Here is a 23,521-nt window from a genome sequence, read left to right as displayed (position 1 = left end):
AGGGAGCCTTATGAGGAGTGGCTGAGGTCACTTGATCCATTCAGCCTGGAGGAGACTGAGGGGAGACCTCGTTGTAGTCTTCAACATCCTCATGAGGGGAAGTGGAAGGCAGGCACTAATCTCTTCTCTTTGGTTACCAGTGACAGGACTCAAGGAAACAGCATGAAGTTGTGTCAGGGGAGGTTTATGTTGGATATTACGAATAGTTTCTTCACCCAGAGGGTGGTCAGGCACTGGAACAGGCTCCCCAGGGAAGTGGTCATAGCACCAAGCCTGCCAGAGTTCAAGAAGCTTTTAGATGATGCTCTCAGGCACATGTTGTGATTCTTGGAATGTCCTACACAGGGCCAGGACTTGGACTCAATGATCGTGATAGGTCCCTTCCAACTCAGCATATTCTATGATTCTATGATACAGTGGTGGAAGCAACCACTAGATAGCAGGAAACATACTGTGTGCCCCATGCCACCACTTGGAACACTATCCTGGAGCTTGAAAAGCAAGTCTTATGGTGACATAGTACCCCAGAAGGAATTGAATCAGACAATGGAACTAATTTCCGAAACAACCTCATAGACACTTGGGCCAAAGAACATGGTGTTGAGTGGGTGTATCACATTACCTATTATGCACCAGCCTATGGAAAAATCAAATGATGTAATGAACTGTTGAAGACTACACTGAGAGAAATGTGTGCTGGGACCCTCAAACATTGGGATACACATTTAGCAAAGGCCACCTGGTTAGTCAACACCAGAGGATCTGCCAATTGGGCTGGCCCTGCCTAATCAAAACTTTTACATACTGTAGAGGGGGATAAAATTCCTGTAGTGCACATTAAAAACATGCTAGGGAAATCACTCTGGGTAATTCCTACCTCAGGCAAAGGCAAAGCCATCCATAGGATTACTTTTGCTCATGAACCTGGGAGCACTTGGTGGGTAATGCAGGAGGATGGGGAAGTTATGTGAGTGCCTGTCAGGACTTAAAGAAGACAGTTAAATGGTCTCAAAAACTTTCAAAGGAGGAAATTCCTACAAGAGAAACTACCACAACACGGACTTAAGCTCAGATGGCAAACAGGAAGGTGTTCATTTCAGGCCTACATGGAGGTGAAAGGTTTGGAATTAGCTCACCAGACAAAATTCCACTGTGCAGACTGTGGGAAAAGTGCAGGTGGCAAAAATAGGAAGATGCCAGGCCTGATGAGGCATATCTGGGTAACCTATTCGAACAAAAATTCCCACTGTTGCAAACTGTGAGAAAGGAAGCAACTGATTACACACATGCCATCCCAAGTTGTGGGAACGGCACATACACCTGGTGGATACCCTGGACTTGTACTGTATAAAAGTGGTACCTCCAGAAGAACACTCAGGGGAGCCTCACCTCTGAGAAGACCAGAAGAAGGAGGGCCAGTGGGATGCTTCAGGGGCCCATGTTGTGGTGACTTTCTACTTAATCTGTCTCTCTCTCTCTCCCCTCCTCTTTCTCTACCTCACATTTACTGTTAAATAAAATCTGTACTATTGACTTTGGCATATGGTCTCATTTGCACCTAAATTCGGGCAGAGGCCTCTTAATAACCAGACCCTAATGTTATTTCAGGAGTGGGATCATAACAGTGACTCAAAGAGGATTTGATTTTGGATGAGAATAGCCAATGAATTAAATTCTATGGTGTTAATTGCTGTATAACACTGTATTATCGCCTCTGTGGCAGCTGCATGTGCATCACCACATTGGGCATGTCACAGCATAGATCTTCACCACTCCAAATTTGGGGATCTGAACCCAACTTCCCTTCAATCACCACATTAATGAGGAATGAACTTTGAGAAAACTGAATGAGCACAGCAGTGGTGGGAACAGAACTGGCTTAAAGACACAACAATCCAACAGCACACATGATCTTTCCTACCTCAAAGACTGTTAAGTCAGATAGAGCCCAAGGTCATGGACTAAATCATAGAATCGTTAAGGTTGGAAAAGATGATATTAAAGATCATCAACTCCAACTGTTAACCCAGCACCACCACCATGTTCACCACTAAACCATGTCCTCAAGTGCCATATTAACATATTTTTGAACGCTTCCAGGGATGGTGACTCCATCGCTTGTCTGGGCAGCCCGTTCCAATGCTTTACAACCATTTCCGTGAAAAAATGTTTCCTAATATCCAATCTAAACCTCCCCTAGCACAACTTGTGGCCATTTCCTCTCATCCTGTCACTTGTTACCTATGAGAAGAGACTGACCCCCACCTGGCTACAACCTTCTTTCAGGTAGTTGTAGAGAGCAATAAGGTCCCCCCTCAGTCTCCTTTTTTTCTAGGCTGAGATCCCAAGCTCCCTCAGCTTCTCCTCATCGGACTTGTGCTCCAGACCCTTCCCCAGCTCCAATGAAACAATTGAACCACTAGCTCCTAAAGTGGAAGAGGTTCCAGAATTAAAAATGAGACCCATAATTAAGACCAAAGTGTCTGAAGGATCTCAAGGTCAGGAGGAACATGGTCAGAACTACTCCTTGGGACCCCCTGCGATTGGCAAATCTACAGGAAAAATATGGACAATAACCAGGGGTGTCAGAACCTAAGTATTTATGGAGAGTGAGCCTCTCGGGGGGAGACAGAATATTGCTGGATGGAAATGAAGCTGACAGATACTGGGGGCCAAGAGTCTTATTAAATCTAGGACCTGAGCCTATCAATCAAGCCCATTCCATAACCAGCAGGGTTGCATGTTGGGCAGGAGGAATACATGTTATGGAAAGAGGAAAACCAGCTTCCATACCCATACAGTCAGCTAATGAAATCACTGCCACTGGTACAAACGCAGGTTTGCCTCCGGGAAGTGTACAAATGTGCAAATGGAGACACCAGTCTCTGCAATGGTGTATCCTAATATATTAAGGTCTTTGTTGAGAGAAGCTTCAACATCGTTAAAAACTTATTTGGGGGGGGGGGGGGGGGAGCAACAAGATGAAATTAAAAGAGATGAAATGCATAATGAAGCATTACAAGATCCCCAAGCCCTGAGATGACCTATCCCCATGTGGGCAGGACTCTTGCATGATATAAACAACACAAAGAAAATGGGCTGGGAAACTCATCACAGAGAACAAACTCAGGCTATTGAGAGGAGCCCAATAACTGAAATGTGAACATACCCCCACCCAAGATAATAGAAAGATCAAAAACTCCTGTTCACTTCCAGGAAGAGTGAAATGAGCTGTGGAGGATGGCAGTGACTTTAGGTATTTCCCATGCAGCTCTGAGGGGACAACCCACTGCAGTAATAGCAGAAACATTCCAGAGGAAAACCACCCCCCACCCCCTCCAACCTTTTTGAGACAACAGAAACACAAAAGGGAAAAAACACTTGGGCCTCATCAGTGGTCCATTATGACCTATCAATGGTCTGATAAGGATGGGCCCCATATCTACTTACCAGTAGGACCTAGAAAACAAACTTTAAATTTTCTAATTGATATAGGAGCCCAAATATGTCTAATCACCTCCGCAGATGCTGAAAAAAACTAAAGTTTTAAAAGAAAAAGGGTTCATCTAACAGGATTTAATGGACAAAGTATTATATGTTATACTGCTAAATTATGTTTATGGTTACCTGGGGAAAATTAATGACCTCACACACATTTGCAATTGTAGACCACAAAGAAAATATTTTAGGATACGAAATTCTTAAAGGAAAAGTTTGGCAATTGCCCAATGTGAGTGTTTGGTTATTCGGGCCTGCAAAAACTCCAAATAGTAAATTTTCTGGAGAAAATAGGAAAATTAATCTATTAAAAATCTTTCCAGTTTTACCTGTTTCTACTGCAACCAATATCAAACAGTAGCCTGTTTCCCCTGCAGCCAGAGAAGGGATAAATGAAGTAATTAGGGATATAGAATACAGGGGTATTTTATTTAGGACACACTCCCCATACAATTCTCCTGTTAGACCAGTGAAGAAATGGGAGCTGGTGATTAACTACTGATTATTGGTGGCTGAATGCCAACGCAGGACCATTTCCTGCAGCCATCCCAAACATTGCTAGTCTCACTACTACCCTGCAAGTAGCTGCACATAAATGTATGGCAGTTTTAGATGTAAAATACATGTTCTTAATGGTTCCACTTCAGGAAGAAGAAAAGCCCAAATTTGTATTTACTTGGGAGGGGACATAATATACCTTTAATCGCCTACCCCAAGGCTATAAGTATTCACCCACAACAGCACACAGTGCTCTAGATTACTTCCTTCAACAAATAGAAATCCTGGGAGGGGTACAAATTTATCAATACATCGATGATGTGCTGATAGGGGGTGAAGGGGAAGGTTGATAAGAACAACAGCACAGGATATATGGAATAAATTAAATGATGAGGGGATAGAAGTGCTTTCTACTAAATGCCAAGGCCCCTCTAAGGAGGTAAAATCCCTGGGAACCTGGTGGATTTCTGGTCAGGCTGTAATCCCAGAGAAAACCATTACAAAATTGGATGCTAAACCCACCCCGACTACTAAAAAGGAACTTCAAAAGATCATGGGTACTTTAGGATATTGGAGAAATCATGTTCCTGGATTTTCTATAATAGTGAGGCCATTGTACTCAGTAATGAGGAAAAACCAGACTACGGGAGTGGTTTGATAGTCACAAACAGGCTTTACAAACACTAATAGAAGAGTTAAAAACATATCAATTACTTGGACCAGTTTATCCCAGTGACCCTATAATAGTTGAATGGGGTTTTGCTGAACATGGACTTGGAAGTAATATGTTCCAGAAAGGCCCTCATGGACCCAAATAACCAAAAGGGTTCCGTTTAACAGCATTAAAAGATACTGAAAAGAGGTATGCTGACTGGGAAAGGGGATAATTGTCTCTGACCCAAGCCCTCAAACAGGTAGAGAAAATTCAATAGCATCAACTTGTGCAAATCCAAGGACCTTTTAACCTGTTAGCCAGTATTGAAAAGGGCAGTGCTCTGCCTAATGGTATTACACAAAAACAACAGTACACAAATGGTATGCATATTTCTCAGGACTCACAGATCAGATGGATATAACTAAAGGGCCAACAAAACCTACAAAATTGAAGATACCTGTGACCCCAGATATGCTGGCTTTGCAACAGCCATAAAAGCCTAGTCCTATACAGGATGCTCCCCCATTAACTTCAGACTCTGAAGTTAGATACCTGTTTCACCAATGCCTCAGCGAAATGGATCAATGGCAAATGGAAGTACAGAGCAGTTGCTCTAAACTTTCAGACAGGAATGGAAGTAAAAGAAGGAATGAGAAATGCACAGGTGGGAGAATTTAAGGCTAAACTGCTTGCAGTAAATGAGAAAGGACAATATATGTTTGGGCTAATGCCACACAGTGCTAGTGTCAATGGGAAGCACTAGGTTGGCAGGTAAATGGAAAGGAGGTTTGGCAGAAGGAAGATTGGATATGATTCTTGTTACAGACTCAGTCCCAACCAACCCACAAAGGATAGTTCAAAGCTCATGCCAATACTCAAGCCTTATAGACCAATTGAAACATGAAGGTGGATCATATGGCAAAATTTAGAAAGATAAAAATTGATCACTTGGAAGATCCACAACATTGGTATTGATTGGGTGAGTGGTTACACTGTAAACTGGGGCATACCAGAGGTTTTATGTTTTGCATAACAAAGTAGAGGTTGGCCATTTGTCGCTCTATTAGGAACGGCTGGGACTGAGCAACACAGACTCTCATGGAGTCGATTAGGAGAATGTCTCCTAGTTTATTACTTCAGCTCTGTTTTATAGACTGATACGTGGAAAGTACAGAAAGGAAACTCTTATTGGTTAGTAAACTACTACATTACCATCATTGGCCAGTGGGGCACACACCCCCCGACCTTCTCCTGCAAAGAAAACAAGAGACAGAGAAACAACACCTGTAAGGCTGTTTTCTGTCTTTGAGGATTGTTTTGAATCCTCCCATGAATTTCCCAGGCCAGCTTCTCAGGCAAGACTGAGAAGCTATATGGCCTGCAGTTTCACAAGCTCTCTGTTTCAGAGTTAGCATCCACAGCCATTGACCAGGAAGATGTGTAACAGCATTCTCACACAATGTCCCCAGTGCCAATTAAGACTTGTACAAAATCACTCAGACCAGGCACTGCCTTTACTTATCAAAAATAACAAGGTACTGTGGTCCACTTGGCAAATAGATTATATTGGATCTCTGAAGACATCTAATGGCTACAAGTACATCCTAAGAGGTATGGAAGTGGTATCTGGACTGTTAGTTGCTACTAAAAGCAGGCAAGATGATGCCAAAGCTACTCTTTAAGGACTCTGTAATTGGTTTTCCACTCTCCCTATTTCAGATTCTACACAGAGTGACAATCACACTTCACCAGTGTGATGGTACAAGACAGGCACAGAAAGTATCAAATGGGTTTTTCATGCACCTTATTATCCCCAAGCAAATGGGATGGTGGAGCATACAAATAGTTTGCTGAAACACTACCTAAGACCACACAAATCTGGATGAGATGAAAGGCTACCCTCTGTATTATATGAGATAAATAACTGATATGAACTAATGGGTAGTCCCGTTTCACGAGCTTTTTTGAGCCCCATGTCTCTTGAATCAAGGTCAAATGATAAAATTGAAGCCTTTCAGGAGAATTTAAAATTAGGCCAACCAGTCATGGTCAAATTACCCCAAACTGGAATTGTACCTATGACTCTAAGGGACAATCAAGCACCACTAGCCTGGGTGGCTACTGACTCTAATGGTCACCCACACAGAATCAGTTCCAGATGGCTATTTACCACATTTTCAACTAAGAAAATGAACCTGTCCCATCTGGTGCATCTGCTGAGATATACATTATTTTATTTTACAGGTCAATGGCTGCTATTGGTCATCATCCTGATGGTAACATCAGGAACACTACAGTAGATACCAATATCCTCCAACACACTTGGAGGCCTGCCTAAGCATGGACTTTTAAACAAGACAGATTCCATGGGCCAGTATGTATCTGTCTACAAGCGTCCCCCTACAACTGGTAGATGGTGGTATCACGCATTAGTAGAAGTCCTTTGAAAGTCTACTAAAGACACAGCCAAAACAGAAACACAAAACATGGAACATTACCAGTTTGTCTCACCCCGAATCTAAAAGACTGCAAAGTGAAACAGGAAAACACAGTTTTAATTCATTATGACATAGAAGCTGAGTATATCCTGGAGTGTACAAGGGTGCCTAGCATTCTTCTCACAAATGCCACCAAAATTATCAAAAAGCCTGTAACACTGACCCCCAAACATCTCACTGGTCGGACCCTATGTAGTTAAATTGGTAGGACAACAAATATTGTCTAATCCTTCTTGGTCTTGTACTGGGTAACCCAAAATGATTGTATTCCATATCTATCTGAGCCCAAAATTGTTAGTGCTTCTTTAAGACACAGCAACATGGCTGGAAATGAAACCCGGGGGCAGGGGGAAGTACCGATCTTATTAAGTTTGGGGCACTCAAGCAGGAGCTCCCTTGCCTCTTGGTTCTGGCTCTTTTCCTTTCCTTCTTGCAGGGAGAGAATTGAGGCAGTTCGGGTGGAGGCTGCTCTTTGGTTTTCCTTTGTTTCTCTCTGGCCTCTGGAGGGGGTTGCTTAGGGCTGGTCTCTAGACTGGCAAATGTAGCAACCTGAGAAGCTACATTTAGCAATTAAAACTGTTTCAGAGTGAGCTTCGCAACACCTGTTGGCAGTGCAGAGGCAGAGCCAGAGCCAGTCGGGCTTGGGGGGGTACAGTTTCTGGTGCTTGCAGAGACCGTTTCTTATCCCCCTGCAAAATGCCAACACCTTGGAGACAGCAGCACTGACCCTGGCTGAGTCCAGTGGGCGGCAGGAGGCAGCGAGCAGCAGCACTGATGTCACACACACACACACCAACGCAGCTGCTGAAAGGAAGCAGAGGAGGCGGACACCGCAGGGCTGGAGCTCCCCAAACAATGCCAGCAATTCCCATCTGCCGCCAGAACTGCTTTGCAAGCTCCTCATCCCAGTTTTTTGTTCCAGGGGTAAAACTGAGACAAGCAAAGTTTGTCTGCCATTTTCCCTTTGTCTTTCAAGCCACGGGGTCATCAGTGGAAGGTGCCATTTTGGGGGAGGGGTTTCTCCACCATTTTGTTTCTCTTTGATCCCGGGGAGTCTGAGATTTATCAATTTTGTATCTAGTGATTATTTACTGTTATTTTTTGCCTGTTGCTGTTTAATTTTTTAGTAAACTGTTATTTTTTTCATTTATATCTACTCGTATTCATTTCTCCTTATTGGTGGAAAGGGATTGGTTAAAAATAAATGGGAGGTAACTAATTTTGGAGTGTTTGCCCCCTTAAATTGTCTTAAACCAAGACAGGTCTTTAAAAAAAGTAGAAATGTCCATGCAAACTGATGTTACAGCTATCAGACCAAAGTGTTTGCCTTTGTTATAGATACATATTATATTGTTGGCTTTTCACAAATATTGGAATGAATGTTATATGTATAAGGTTAGAAAACTGTTGTATTAGGGTGGTTCCTTCTATTTCTGTTGTTGATGAAGCTTAGAAATGGTAGTATAATATACATATGTGTTGAGCTATGGCATGGTATTGGAGTGGAGACTACTTTTGTTTGTATAACCCAGGGACTAGAGGAGATAGTTGGAGACCCCCTCCCATTCTTAGATTATCTTGTCCAGATGAGGACAGCAGTGACCAGAGCTCTGGGAGAGGAATTTATTGCATTTCTGTTATCAGGGAATGTAAATCTCGGTGGCGCCAAGAAGATTGATCTATTGGGAAGGGGGCAAGAGAAAACTAAACAGAAGAACACCAAAAATCCTAAGAAGAATGTCTGAATATGTATGAGAATTTATGGATATGTAGTAGGGTTCTGTTTTTAAGGGACAATCCTTTGTTAGTAAGGTGTGCTCTTTCAGCTGAATGCAGAGACACCCGACCGTATCTGTATACTTTATTTTTATCTCCTAATTGTCTTTTTATTAAACTTTTAAATTCTATAAAAAAATTATGTGAACCTTGTTTTTCACACCTTTTATACATACCTCTTCTCTTGGATGCTATGCCAGGCTGAACAAGAGGACATTAACTTGTTTTAGGAGGGATATAACTGGTATATTTTGAACTGGGATGGGGGTATTGAACACCATTGATCTTGAAACCCTGGCTAATAAATTGGGTAAAACTATTAGTGATTTGAGTACTATAGAGCAATCTTTAGAGTCCTTCTTATCCGCTTTAGGAAACACTCAGTGGTTTGCTTCAACTCCCTTTTTTGAGACAGAAAAATATCAAAATGCTAATCATGAATTACTGGCTGATGCTTCAGGAATTACTCAATGTAATGTGTCTGGCACTAAGCTGTATCCAAGTTTACTTATGGCTACAAACTACCAATGCTGCAATAATTAGAGAATGAGGAAATGGATTTTTACTTATTGAAATTTGAAAGGTAATTTGGGACAATGTAACTGAATTTCAGAGAGAATTTCAATGCTGGTGGTCTTCAATCAAATGTTCCTATGACCCAGTTGCTAATAAAGCCACAGCTTTTTTATGGACAATAAGAAATGTTTTAGTGTATACCTAGCCTAGTTCTGGCCAGGACAAGGTTAATTTTTTGCAGTAGCAGGGAGGGGGAGTGGCTATTAGTCAGAGGTTATTCTATACCACCCCCGGTCATTGCTAGGGGAGGGGAGAAAAAGATTTGCTTCAGAGGGGTTGAGAAAACAGTGGGTGGAGTGGTCCAGTTTTGTTTATTGTCGGGGGCTTTCCATGTAAATAGTTTATTTTTCTTATACCTTTCATTATTAATATTGTTGCTGTTACTGTTGGTTTTGTTATCTCATTGCTGTTTCAAGTAAATTGTTCATATGACAGCCTGTGATCTTTGCCTTTTGTGTCTCAAATTGGTGGGGAGGGAAGCAGTATGTGGTTTTAGCAGGAGTATTAAATTTGAAAATACCATTCCTAAACCACAACAATACCATATACCAAATCATTACATTGGAACTAAATCACAACAAAACCATACTCTATCCATTGCAACACTGTACATAGGCTTTCAAAAACAATCACACAGAGAAAACAATTGAGGTAGATGCTTGTATGGTGAGAGTATGACAGGGACTTTTATGTTAAAGTAACACTTAAAACGCCCAAGATATCTGTTCAGAAGCAGAACAATGCATTTATCACTTTGAAATGTACTCTGACAATGATCCTGAATCCGTCCAGGTATACATAGGACAAGGATGTATAACATGTTTAAGAACCTCTTGTGTTAACAGTAAATAACAATGATCCAGCTTTCTAACCACTCCAATCTATGTATTCGTGACTTTAACATAGCAGGATGTGATGTCAACTATTCCCTACAAGAAACTGTGTTCTAGAACATATACAGCAACTTTGTGTTACATGACACTTTGTCTCCAACACCTAATGGAATGGACATTACCCTGGTCAAAAAGATGTTGGAACATCCTGATCTACACAAACTGGTAAAACAACTGAAAAAGGAAAGTTGGAAAACACTAATCACTGTCCCAAACTATGTGGAAAAAATACATCATGTCCTAGAGAGAATGAAAAGGGATGGAGAACATAACTAGTGGGAAAACTTGTTTGGATGCTGTTGGGAGGAAACAGTTAAAAGCAGAAGAATGGTGAGAAGGATGGTAGATTCGCTCAAGGGATCTTGCAGCTGGGAATGCCAAGGCCTGGAGAATAACAGTGTGGGAAACTCCATGTATTATGCCTACTGCCGTTTATCCTCTGTTTGTTTTGAGAAGTAGAATCTCTGTGTAGAGAGAACGTAAGTGTTTGGAGAGACTTGGAGACCCTCTCACAGACATGCTTGAGCTCCCAGTCTTAGGAGATGGAAGATTGAAGCTCAGAGATCATAAAAAGCACAGAGATCACAGCATGGTGGTAAACTCGCATGTGTAGGCCCTTGATAAATGGGTGCAAACAGCAGCCCCACCACTCGCTAGGAAGGACTGAGCCTGACACTGCTATGTTCCTGCTTGTGTGTCTCCACCCAGGTGTTGCTTCGGAATCCTCCACTTAGTGAGGTAATGAAATAAATTTATTCCTTGCATTTCAGCTGTTGCTTTGGGGTTGTTCTGGCCACCTGCCTGTGTCAACTCACACAGATGGTCTCCAACCTCAATGGGCATTCTGGACTTAATGTTACATCCTGTTATTGTAATATTGTTATTAATCGGAATCTGGTTTTTATTAGTAATCACTGTATATATGTGTGGGACCTAATCCAACAAATAAGGATACTAACCCTTCCAGAAGTATATAAATTGAAATAATAAGTGGGTTTTTTTTTTTGCCAGAATCAACAGCTAACTCTGTATTATGCTCTGTTTAATATTTCTGGCTAAATTCTAACTGATTTTGATAATAATTTTGTGTGTAAACATGTAATATATAGTTATAAAATAGCTAATACTATCAAACCACATGAGTTAAAATAGTAAACCTTAGGAGACTGATGTACCTCAACATATTTAAGGATAATGTACACACATACAGTGGATGCTTTTATAGCATGAAGGCAAGAGAGACCTGCATTACCATTTCATGAGATAATGAATGACTGAAGTCACATGGTAAAGTGCAGCAGGATACTCTGCCTGGAATGGAGAAAACAACTTGAACAACATCATATTTGCAAAGCTATCAGAGATAAATGAAGGAGGGGGAGTCCTTCTGGTTTTGGTGTTGAACAATGCTGAAACCAGTGTGACTCCTCAATCCCAAAGTTAAACACCCTGATAGTGAGATGAAGATGTGGTAGACCTGGTAAAATACCTGGAGTAAAGGAACAAATTATACTACTGATAACTTATCTAAAGCTGCTGAGCTGACACAGCTGGTCTGGAGACATGACTGACAGTCAATCACTTTATACTATAAAAGCCCAGTCCCAAATTTTAATGTCAGGGTCTTTTACCATACCCCTTCTTGGATTGTATCTGTGGAGATTCCTCCCTTAAATGGGGACACCTCTCAAGGTTACTCCTCGAGGCCGAGAAAAAGAGATTTGCCCAAGATCACTGGTATGGGTAACATCAATCTCTACTTAATTGTTTTCGCTAGCTTTAATATTGCTTCAAAATAGTGCACTATACTATACTAGTAGTTATATCTCCTATACTGTGCAGTAAATAATTCTGATTAAGATATTTTTGTCTAATCATTATCATAATAAGTCATATATATTTATATAAATACATCTGGTTTGTCATCCTTAATCCTGCAGGACAAAGTTGTACAAAGGTTCAATTACACCTATATAATCCTTTAGATGTAAACCGTTAACCAAGTCTGGGGCTAAGATTGGATCCAGATGCACCCAGGCTCCTCTCTCTGAGCAGTCTTAGAAAGCAAGGCGGTCCTTTCTGCACCTCATGACTCAACCAGAGGGTTTCTCTAATAAACTTTGTCTGAAGCTGTCCCACTTTTTTGCAACACAGCCACTCTGCCCCAAGCCTGTAGCACTGCATGGAGTTGCAGGACCTAGCACTTGGGAGTGAATGAACTCAACAGACTTACAGGGTCCATAGTCCATAGACTAAGGGAGTATATCTGTGTATATCTATCAAAAGATAGGTGATGGGGTACTGGGAACTGTGTGACCTGGCATGATGTAAATGGTATGGAATTAGGGGTGGAAAATGTTCTGGTTTCTGCTGGGAGAGTTAATTTTCTTCTCAGTAGCTGGAACAGTGCTGTGTTTTGGATTCAGTATGAGAATAATGCTGATAACTCACTGATGTTTTGTTTGCTGCTGGGCAGTCCTTACCCTGAGTCAAGGGCTTTTCAGTGTCTCATGCTCTGCCAGTGAGGAGCTGCACAAAAGAAATCAGGAGGGACCATAGCTGGGACAGTTGATCTGAACTGGCCAAAGAGATATTCCACACCATAGAATATCATGTCCAATATATAAACTGGGGGAGTTGGCTATGAGGGGCCAACTGCTGCTCAGGGATGTGCTGGGCATCAGCCAGTGGGTGGTGAGCAACTGTATTGCACATCATTTGTTTCTCTTGGCTTTTGTAACTCTATGTCCTTCTCGTGACAATTATTAGTAATATTATTTGTATATTTTTATAATTGAAATTATTATTTTGTTTCAATTATTAAATTGTTCTTATCTCAACCTGATTCTCATCCCCACTGAGGGGACAGATGGGGGAGTGAGCAGGCATCTGTGTGGTACTTAGTTACTTAGGGGTGAAACCATGACATTATTTTATAACAGAAATCAACTGATACAAGCTGAATGCCTTTCTGAACTTGCACCCAATCCCTGTTTTTTTCCACTGTACTTAAATATACATTTATTTAACTTTTTTCTAGTTTTTGGAGTAGACAAGGAAAATTACAATTGTAATAATTGGGGGAAATCATATTCTCAAAGAGCAGACAAAAAAGCAACATTACCTAGAAATAAGTAAAAATAACAAATATTCATGTTATGGAAGAGGTGTACTAAACGACAGGATTTAGGAAATAAAAAAAAAACAACAACAAAAACACTTGTAGCTGATGTTCTGATCACCACATTTTATCTACTGTTTTCTGACAGAAGCTTTTTAATAAACATAAACTCATGTTAATGTGTGTAACATCTGGTGTGATGATTCCCTGAAGAGCTGTGCATATGGAGGAGCAAAGAGGAAATCAGCTAACAGAAGTGTTTTGCTAACGCAAGTGGAGTGCTGAAATAGTTCTGAAATCAGAACCTTTACCTTACTCCTGGTTTTAGGTATAAAAATTGGCAGCAAGCTGAATTTTAGCAGATTCAAGTAAACTTATGTTCAGTCACATTTCAAGAGATACAAACTGAATTGCTAATTCAGTTTTAAGAGAACAGGAAGGAAAAATATATTTGTATATTCACACTGAAGATTAATATCAGAATCAAATCATGGTCTAGTTGTGACAATTATCAGAAGCAAAGTTTTAGGAGCTTAATAACTCTCACTAGCACAGCTCTAACTTATATCAGTAACATTTTCAGTGTGCAGAATACAGTAATAAGAGTAAACTTACCTACAGTAGCTCTAATTAAGGGGGAGGAATCGCCAATATTGTTCAAACATTCACTTTTAATGAAGTCAGTTACTCCATTTGGAAAGTTGTGAAAATGTGCTTTTACATTATTCTTCAAGATGAGACCACTCAAGGAACGTGTCGGCTCATCTGCAACAGAAAATAATTGCGTTTATAACTTTTATCAGTTCTTAGGATAAAGTAGATTTGCAGAACAATGCAACAAGATCAAAGCTTACAGTGATAAATATTAATTTCCTTATCTCTCCTTCCAAATACAACCATCAATTTACATAGCAAAGTTTTTTTAGTTTCAGAGTTTACTTGTGAGCAGGTTCGTGTTTAGTTCTTAAACCAAGGGCATAAGTAACTTGGTATTACTTCTGAAGCATGCTGAAAGTGAAATGTGGATGTTCTACATAGAAAGGATTAGTTTATAGTATAAGAAAATTTAAATTTAAATTTAAAGTTTACAGCAATCCTAATCAGCCAATAAAGCGAATTTTAATCAGCATTTTAGCCTTTGGTCAGTTGTGCACCCCCAGCCTACCACAGTGGTGGTGTGAGAAGCAGAAAAGGCCTTGGCTCCATGTAAGCCCTGCTCAGCAGTAACAAAAACATCCCTGTGTTATCATCACTGTTTCCAGCACAAATCCAAAACAAAGTTCCATACCAGCCACTGTGAAGAAAATTAACTCTACCTCAGCCCAAACCAGAACAGAAGCCCTCGTTTTGGCAAGAAGTAAGGATATTTAAAGTTAATTTGCACCAAGAGTTACAGCTTACACACAGGTCTATTCTAGGCCTTCAAAACTATTAACATCCCCAAAGAAATATAAGAAAAATAGGAGATATAACTTTCAGATATAAATTATTTTAAAACTAAAACTTAGTGCATCATAACACAAGGACTCTTATCATACCCTTGATGACTGAGGGCCATTAAAAATATTTTCTAGTGCAATCGGTGATAGTTGAACAAAAATGGCACTTTTAAAAGAGGGGCTACTGCTAAATTTAATTTTAATCAACTGATTATGAGTTCCAAAATCAGAATGCTGTATACGAGTATTACAACAAGATTTAAAAGTATATTTCAGTCTTCCTAAAGAAGCACTAATTTTTATTCTCTGTAACTATAAATATTGATTTACAAACATTGCTCTTACATAGAATTCAGTAACTTCATAAACCAGGAATCCACACAATGCATTTATATTTAAAAGAATTCCGTAACTTAGCCTATACTACAGGTTTTAAATACCTACCAACTTCTAAACAATGTAAAAATAAAAGTTCTTGCAGGGCACTACATTTCAAGGGCCAAAAACTTTTCTAGGAGAACAGATTTACAATTTTAAATAAAAATACCAAAAACTAGATGAGCAGACATACCTCTGTCAACTACAGAATATGGTTATGTGACAAGTATTATTATTACCATTATTATTACTTGGCAAGTCAAATGAAGTAATTTTATAATTTTGCTTAAAATTTTGAATATGTCAATAACAAAGATCAGGTGGAGAACATCCTAAAGGAGGACATTCTTACTTGAACTCTTGATCAGTCTCAGGTTTACCTGAAATGCTCTCTGAATTCAAGGTAAAATCTCTCCATTAATTATTACACTAATTTAATATGTCCAATTATTATTTCCTTGTATATCTATAATCCACTGATAGGTATGCACATAGCCAAGAAATCCAGTCCTCCATAAGCAATTATTCAGAATTATTGTTGTGTCTAGCCAAGAAGGAAGCCAAAGGAGTTTTCCTTTCATTTAGACACTATTTACAGCCCTTGCAATCCACAATGAAAGCATTATTTTTAGCAGCCACAGTTAGACACAGAATCACAGAATCATTTAGGATGGAAAGGACCTTTAAAATCATCAAGTCTAACCATTAACACAGTACTGCCAAGTCCACTACTAAACCATGTTTTCAAGTGCCACATCTACACAGCTTTCAAATCCCTCCTTCCCTTGGGAAGCCTATGCCAGGGCTTGACAACCCTTTCATTGCAGAAATTTTCCCTAATACCCAGCCTAAACCTCCCCTGGTGCAACTTGAGGCTATTTCCTCTCATTCAGTCACGTGCTAACTGGGAGAAGAGGCCAACCCCCACCTGGCTACAACCTCCTTTCAGGTAGTCCTAGAGAGTGATCTCTCCTGAGCCTCCTTTTCCCCAGGCTACGCCCCCTGAGCTCCCTCAGCTGCTCCTAATCAGACTTGTGCTCCAGACCCTTCCCCAGCTCTGTTGCCCTTCTCTGGACATGCTCCAGCACCTCAATGTATTTCTTGTGAGGGGGTTCAAAATTTAACAAAGTACTTGAGGTGCAGCTTCACCAGTGCCAAGTACAGGGGAAAAATCACTGCCCTGATCCTGCTGGCCATGCTATTTTTGATACAAGTAAGGATTCCATTGGCCTTTTTGGCCACCTGGGCACACTGCTGGCTCATGTTCAGCCACTGTCAACCAACACCTCCAGGTCCTTTTCCATGGGGCCACCTTCCAGCCACTCTTCCCCAAGCCTGTAATGCTGCAGGGGGTTGTTGCAAGACAATGGCAGGACCTGAAGTGTAGCCAGGATGAAAAATTATTATCAAATCCCTCTCTTGCAACCCTATAAACAGGAGTCCAAAGTAAGACCCTTTGAGCTCTCCTGGCCCACAGCAGCTGCAACCAGCAACCTCCCTGAGTGAGACCTCTGAGACGCAGCAAACTCTTAAGTTTGCTATACTCAGAGGATTGCTGAACAACAATAAATCCTGGGCTGATACCCCCACTCCTCAAGGCTTGACCCTTCGCCCATTGAGAAGATGCAAAGGAATCTGCAGTGAGTGTTTCACTACCTTTGAGAGGATTTTTTCACAGGTACCTTGTACAGACTTTTTATCTGTGTGCATGTAAGTGTGCATATGCTATAGCAAATGTGGGAGAAACACTGATCTGTGAGATTCTTAGATACTTTAGATTTGTAAATTAGGCCTGTAAGCAAGTTACTGTTGTGCTACAATAAATCCTATATGAATCCTTTGCTAAATTGTTTAATTTAAGTTATAAATTAATTTGAATGCTGTTAAGGTACTGTCAAGTTTAAGTTAGGATAAGTGCTGATAAGTTTAAGAACTGTTAAAAGTTTAAGTGCTGTTGAGACTTTAGGCCATATTAGTTTTTATCCTTACCATTTCTATCCTTTTGTCTCTCTCCCGCCCCTCCCTGATAATTTTAGGTTTATTTCACTTTGGATTGATTGACTCTGGATTGTTTTTGTTTGCTTTTCCTCCATGTGCTTTAACCATCTAGTTAGTAGAGTGAACCTTGCCAACAAAGGTTGTTGTACTTTTGTTTTTATTTTAAACCTGTTTTAACTGATACCTTTGCCGGTGATTCTTTAAGGAATCTTAAAACATTCATGACACAGTGGGAGCACTAAATTGGGGAGTACCATTCCTACACCATGACAGCATTATTTGGTGCCCAATGTGCAGCACAAAGGGTTGAGATAACAACAGATCTGACCAGAGAAGGTTGGAAACTAATTTGATCTAGCCATTTGTTGAATTATGGAGCCACTGGCCACAATGTTGCTTGGTCTGTTCATGTGGGTGTGGTGCTTAACCCTGTGTATTTTCCCATATATGCTCCTTGTAGTGCACTTTTTCAGAGCAGGGAGAGGAATCAGGATTGCTTTGTTGCTATACCGTAGGATATCAGTTTGTGACATGATAACATCAAGTGCAACGAGGGTCATTTAGGATGTGTATTCAGTGTTGCTCTCCTGCCCTGGCCTTGGGTGCTACCTTTGCGAGTCTATTAATAATTGAACCCAGTCTCTGGGGGGAACAGGGGAGGATGATTTTCCCCAGCCTTTAACCCCCTTTTCCTCCTTCAGGCCTGTTACAGCAGCTTTTGGGAATTTTGAATTCCCTTTGGATGTTAAGGAAGGCATGTTCTTGTTGCTACGTGTGCCATGTCTCCTCAGTGCAGTCCACACCATATTTAGAGTTAAGAAAGAGGTTTCTAGGGAGGTTATTAAAAGATCTGCCCTGAGGGTGGATAGTCATCACTGATTATTACCAAGGAATTCCCTGAATTTTCCATCTGGAAGAGGTGACACTATGCCATAAACAGTTTGTACAAACATAAGGCTTCAAAATGAAGATTCTACATAATATTCGGACAACTCTAGGATGTGATTGTGTGGTTTCAGGTAGTGTAGAGTTAATTTCTTCTCAGTAGCTGTTACAGTGCTGTGTTTTGGATTTAGAATGAGAATGGTGTTGATAACATGCTGATGTTTTCATTTTTTGCTAACTCATGTTTATCCTAAGTCAAGGAATTTTTTCTTGTCTCATGTTCTGCAAGTGAGGAGGTTCACAAAAGAAACTGGGAGGGAGCACAGCTGGGACACATGACCCAAACTGACTAAAGGGATATTCCACACCTTAGAATGTCATGCCCAGTATATAAACTGGTGGGAGTTACCCAGAAGGGTGGCTGAGCTGGGTTTGGGAAGGGGGGTCTGGCATCAGTCAGCAGATGGTGAGATTTACATTGTGCATCACTTGTTTTTCCCTTTTTATTATCATTTACCATTATTACTGTATTTTACTTTATTTTCAATTATTAAACTGTTCTTCTCTCAACATACAAGTTTTACTTTTGATTCTCCTCCCAATTCCACCAGGGTGAGGGGGAGAGATGGGGGTTGAGGAAGCAGCTGCAACAGTAAACTTCTAAATATTTAATAGATTGATTACTAGGGAGATCACAATCACAACTGGATTCAGCAGCATGTTTTATAACGTGTATAGTCATGATTCATCATCATGACGTGCAAAGTTATTCCACAATTTCACTGTAGTCTGATAGAAGTATGATGCTCCCACATTTTTTTTAAGATTTCATTGGAATTTTAGAATGGAATCTCTTTCAAGACAGACTACAAGCACCATGTGATCAAATCTTTTTCCACAAAGATTCCCAAGAGGATAAAAGGAGTTCTTCTACGTGACCATGGAGATCAACCCACCAGCACACTGAGTACAGAAATCAGTTTTCTTTCTCTTTCAAGCTAAATAAAATATTTTTTAAAAAAGAAAAAAAAAAATAGAATAAACCAGTCAATATCCCAAGAACTTACCTTCAGACTTCAACTTTGTAAGAACAAAAATCAGGTAGTTGTTGAAATCTGGATACTGATTGAGTTGTTCTAGTTTCTAAAGAAAAAAAACTGTTAAGGAAATTAACATCTTCACACACAGCGTTTATAGCTTTCTGAATACTATGATTAAGTGAACTATGTACTGCTGCATCATTTAAAAATGCTATGACTATAAGTTCACAACATACAGGCTATGAACAATTTGAAAACAATTTCTGTGATTTTCATACTGAAGTAGTAGCTTTTTAGATATGTTGGAATCTGAGAAAAAAATCCAGGAACAAACACAGAAATTCCCACCCTCCCCAAACCCCTTACATTCTTCTGTACAGTTTTAGATTTCAAAATTTACACTTAAAAGCTAACAAAACCTAAGGAATCCACTGAGACACATTCACATAATACATCATTTTTTTACTCCACAATAAATAAAAGCATTTCAGCATTAAAATGCAACTATGATGATTTTTATAAGCTAGTCACTTTAATATTAGTCATATACATTTTTATGATGCTAACTAGCCAGTCTGAGCTTTCAACTGTGAGAAACTCTTTCATCATAAATGCCCAGATATTTGTACAAAGAAGTTCATGTTTATTCATGGTCTCTTATAAAAAAACAAAAAAACTTGTACACAAAACAATTTTCTAGAGTGACACCTCTCTGAAAAAGCAATACCAACCTCTTTACTATGTTCTCTGGGGCAACTGCAAGAAGAATTATTGTTTCTGAACAGTTAGAAGGTACGTAGCTGTTTTTCTAAAATTTGTCATTACTTTTGCCTCAAATTTCTAAGTATTCTGCCACTGCTTGCCTAGAACAGCATTCTGACATTTTCCTTGTATCTTCTTCTCACACCCTGGTATTAATTACTATTATGTTCAACAATATTTTAAGTCATAAGCATACAGTTACCAAATATACTAGATATCATCAGTATGACAAACAATGAAGACAATTAACAAAAAAATATTTTTAGAACTAGGATTATTTCCTTCATAGACATTTATTTTACTTGCTGTACAGCTAAAGCTCTAAATCTTCAAAGTTGCTAAACCTTAGCCATACATATTTAGGTTGACATTGATGGCCCTTCCACTAATCAATAGCCAGATGCCATTATTTGAAGCAGACCTTTAAAATGTAATTTTACATGAAAGCTACACTATAATCACTGTTGCTATAATAACTTTTGTATTTGAAATACTAAAGAGCACCTGTTTAAATTTGGGGCATTATCAGAATACTCAGCAACATCTGTATAGTATTTTTCATAGGAAGCAATACCATCTTAAGAATCTGAAACATAGCTGCAAAAAAAAGGTGAAATCTACCTTTACCTTTCAGGTAAGAACAGAAGCCTTTCCGGGTTTGACCACATCTACTGGGAAAGCCTAGAAGTCGAGCAAATTTGGCTTCAAGGTAAACTCCTAACACAACATACATACATATTCTTACCTACATAAATAAGTTTTGTTGCCTTTTGTGAAGACCTTCAAGAAAATGTCTTAAATAAAAAGGGATCGAGATGCTAAACTCATAATCTTCACAGGAAGATATCCTTTCAGGCACCTCTATAGTTAGCTCAAGGAACAGGAGACAGTAGATGAGAGCTTTATTTTTCCAGACTTATGCTTCTACTAGACTTAATGTAAAATTTTCCTCTTTCAATCTTTGTTCCTTAAAACCTTACTATTTCATCACTTCTACAATCAAGAGAGACCTGAGGGGGGAACAAACAACTCGACACCCAAACAATAAACCAAGAATCCACAACACTAACACATAATGCACTGCAAAGCTGCACAAGCCACATAGGGTAGATTTCACTCTTCTTGTGAGATGCAAAAAGTGTAACGAACAGTACTTCAGGCTCAGGATTCTAGGCAAGTGGAAATATCCTCACAACACAGCAAAAACACGGTCAGAGCCAGCAGGTCACCGAGAGCGAGCAGTCGGCTCCACCAAGAACACTCCTCCCACCAGCTACGGCTTTCGCCGTGAATTCTAGCTCCGGATTAGTTCAGGAAGCCCCTGCTCACCCCTGCTTTGCCGCAGGGGCGACAGCTACCCCGCGCCGCATCATCAACTCAGCCTGGCGAGCAGAAGCCCCCCCCCCAACCTTCTCGGTGGGATCTGCTGAGGATGAGGGCTAGGTGCTGGCAGCAGCCCAGCATGGAGTAATCTGGAAAAGCAGCAGATACCAAAGCAGCCACAATGGAGCCAGGGCTTTAAAAATAAAATAAACAAACAAACAAAAAAGAACCTTGGCTCGGGGCTCGCAACAGGTGCCCGGGCTCTCCCGGGCGGGGGAAGGCGGCCCTGCGGCCCATAGGCCGCCTTAGCGGTTCAAATGCCGCGCCACGGCCACCCGCTCAAGCGGAGGCTCAACCCACAGAGTTCGCTGTGGCGGCTCCCCGGAAAGGCCTGGCTGCCACCTGCCTGCCCACAGCACTGGCCTGTGCCCGCGCTGCCCCTACTCGGAGTCCCCAGCCTCCCTAGCGCTCACCCTTACGGCCGCAGCCCCGCTGTACCTACTCCACCCGCCCGCGGCGTAGGCCTCGACCAAGGATACTTGTTGAACGGCTCTCTGCGTGGTGGTGTCCGGGGACTGCGATTCCTTGAGCAGCTGCAGGATCTGTAGAAGCCCCTGTTCATCAGGCTTCCACTCATACTCCATCTTGGCTTGCTAGAAAAAACACCTAACAAGAGGCCGCGATTAGCGGCGCGGCAGGCCCCGGGAAGGAAGGAAGGAAGGAAGGGAGGGAGGAAGGGAGGGAGGAAGGGAGGGAGGGAGGAAAGGAGGGAGGGGGAAAGCAAGCACGTTAGCTAGCTAGCTGGCTGCATGACGCCCGGCCTGCTCTCACTCGAGCCCAGCTCCACAAAAGGACAGCACTAACCTGCTCCGGTACACGGACTGAGTCACGGCGAATTTGCAATCTGGCTCTAAGAGCTGCCTTGCGTCCTCCTGGGTCCTAGCGCCGCGCACGCCCCGCCCGCCAGCGCCGCCGTCAGCCTTTCCCCAGTGCCTTCCACAGCGTCAGGAGCCTGGGGGCGACAAAAGGCGAGCCCCTCAATTCCGGGCGGGGGAAAATGAGGCGCCTTGTCTACAGCCCTTCCCCACCACCACCTGAAACCAGAGAGAATGCTCCAGCAGCAGCCCCGACAGGCAAAGGGCGAAGCAGAGCCTCAGCCCGGCCTCCTCGGGACAGCTGCAACCATGCACCCGCAGCACCTGTCAGCGACCTAGGAGGCTGCAGCCCACGACAAAGTGGGGATGTGAATACAGACCGAAGGGTTAAGAACGTCGTGCTTGGTTTGCTGTCTGCTTTACTTCTACATGATTTAGTTTAATGATGGATAGATTTCATAAGTTCTCAGTGTCACGTGTGAGAGGAATGACAGGTTTGTCTTTACAAACAAGCTGTGGGTCTGCTGATAAGATGAAACTGTCACTGAGAGATAACAGAAACAATGGGATGGATTCCACTAAAAGATGAAAGGGACACTGAGGAAACACCATGAATTCCACAAGAGTTGAAAATTAAGAGGGGGATTATACATTAGAGGGGAATCTTAGGTATCAGGCATTCTGGGAAGTCTGTACCTCTCAAGTACCTCAGCCAATGGGGAAAGAGAGAGGGACATGTGGATGGGAAATTAGGATAAAAAGGAGGCTTCGTCCTCCAAAAACTTTAGAGACCCCAGGGGAATGCCCCATGACCTCTCCCTTTATTTGAATAAAGTAAAAGGACTCCTCTGTCTCCTTTTTGGACATAAACCTCTGGTATTTGTGGATTAAATTTCCTGACATGTGTAAAGAGGGAGTAAGACCAACTACACAAGAAGGGGGGAAAGAAACTACTTTGAATACCTATTGTATCTTATCCTTAGCGTCAAAATATATCAGAGGAAATCTCAGGTCAAAATTAGCAATTTTTGTGTATTTAGAATAGAATAGTTCAGTTGGAAGGGATCTACAATGGTTTTAGGAAAAAAATCTTCACAGAAAGTGTTGTCAAGTATTGGAACAGGCTGCTCAGGGAAGTGGTAGAGTCACCACCCCTGGAGGGATTTAAAATACATTTAAAATACATTTGTGTTATGTACATATTATATATATATCTCATACATATGCTACTGGGCAAAATAAGAACATACACTGATTAAAACCGGTCTAAAATCTGAAAATCAAAACCACTAATTACTCATCTTTT

General features: G+C 41.1%; 1 protein-coding gene across 1 annotated transcript in view; it reads right to left on the bottom strand.

Moving 5' to 3' along the window:
- Positions 1 to 22,050, bottom strand: part of LOC148183378 (transportin-1-like) — a 78,997-nt gene extending 56,947 nt beyond the window's left edge. Inside the window, exons 1-3 of the mRNA XM_088061457.1 lie at positions 21,880 to 22,050; positions 19,283 to 19,358; positions 14,131 to 14,280 (exon numbers count right to left, since the gene is read on the bottom strand). Coding sequence (XP_087917583.1) covers positions 14,131 to 14,280; positions 19,283 to 19,358; positions 21,880 to 21,984 — 331 coding nt within the window. The 5' untranslated portion in view covers positions 21,985 to 22,050. The remainder of the gene's footprint in view (positions 1 to 14,130; positions 14,281 to 19,282; positions 19,359 to 21,879) is intronic.
- Between the last annotated feature and the right edge of the window lie 1,471 nt (positions 22,051 to 23,521).

The sequence above is a fragment of the Pseudopodoces humilis genome, chromosome 12 (genome assembly GCF_049639895.1).
Source record: "Pseudopodoces humilis isolate 2021_Gansu_Grassland_sample_001 chromosome 12, ASM4963989v1, whole genome shotgun sequence".
Lineage (NCBI taxonomy): Eukaryota > Metazoa > Chordata > Aves > Passeriformes > Paridae > Pseudopodoces > Pseudopodoces humilis.
This window is presented reverse-complemented; position numbering and strand designations above follow the sequence as displayed.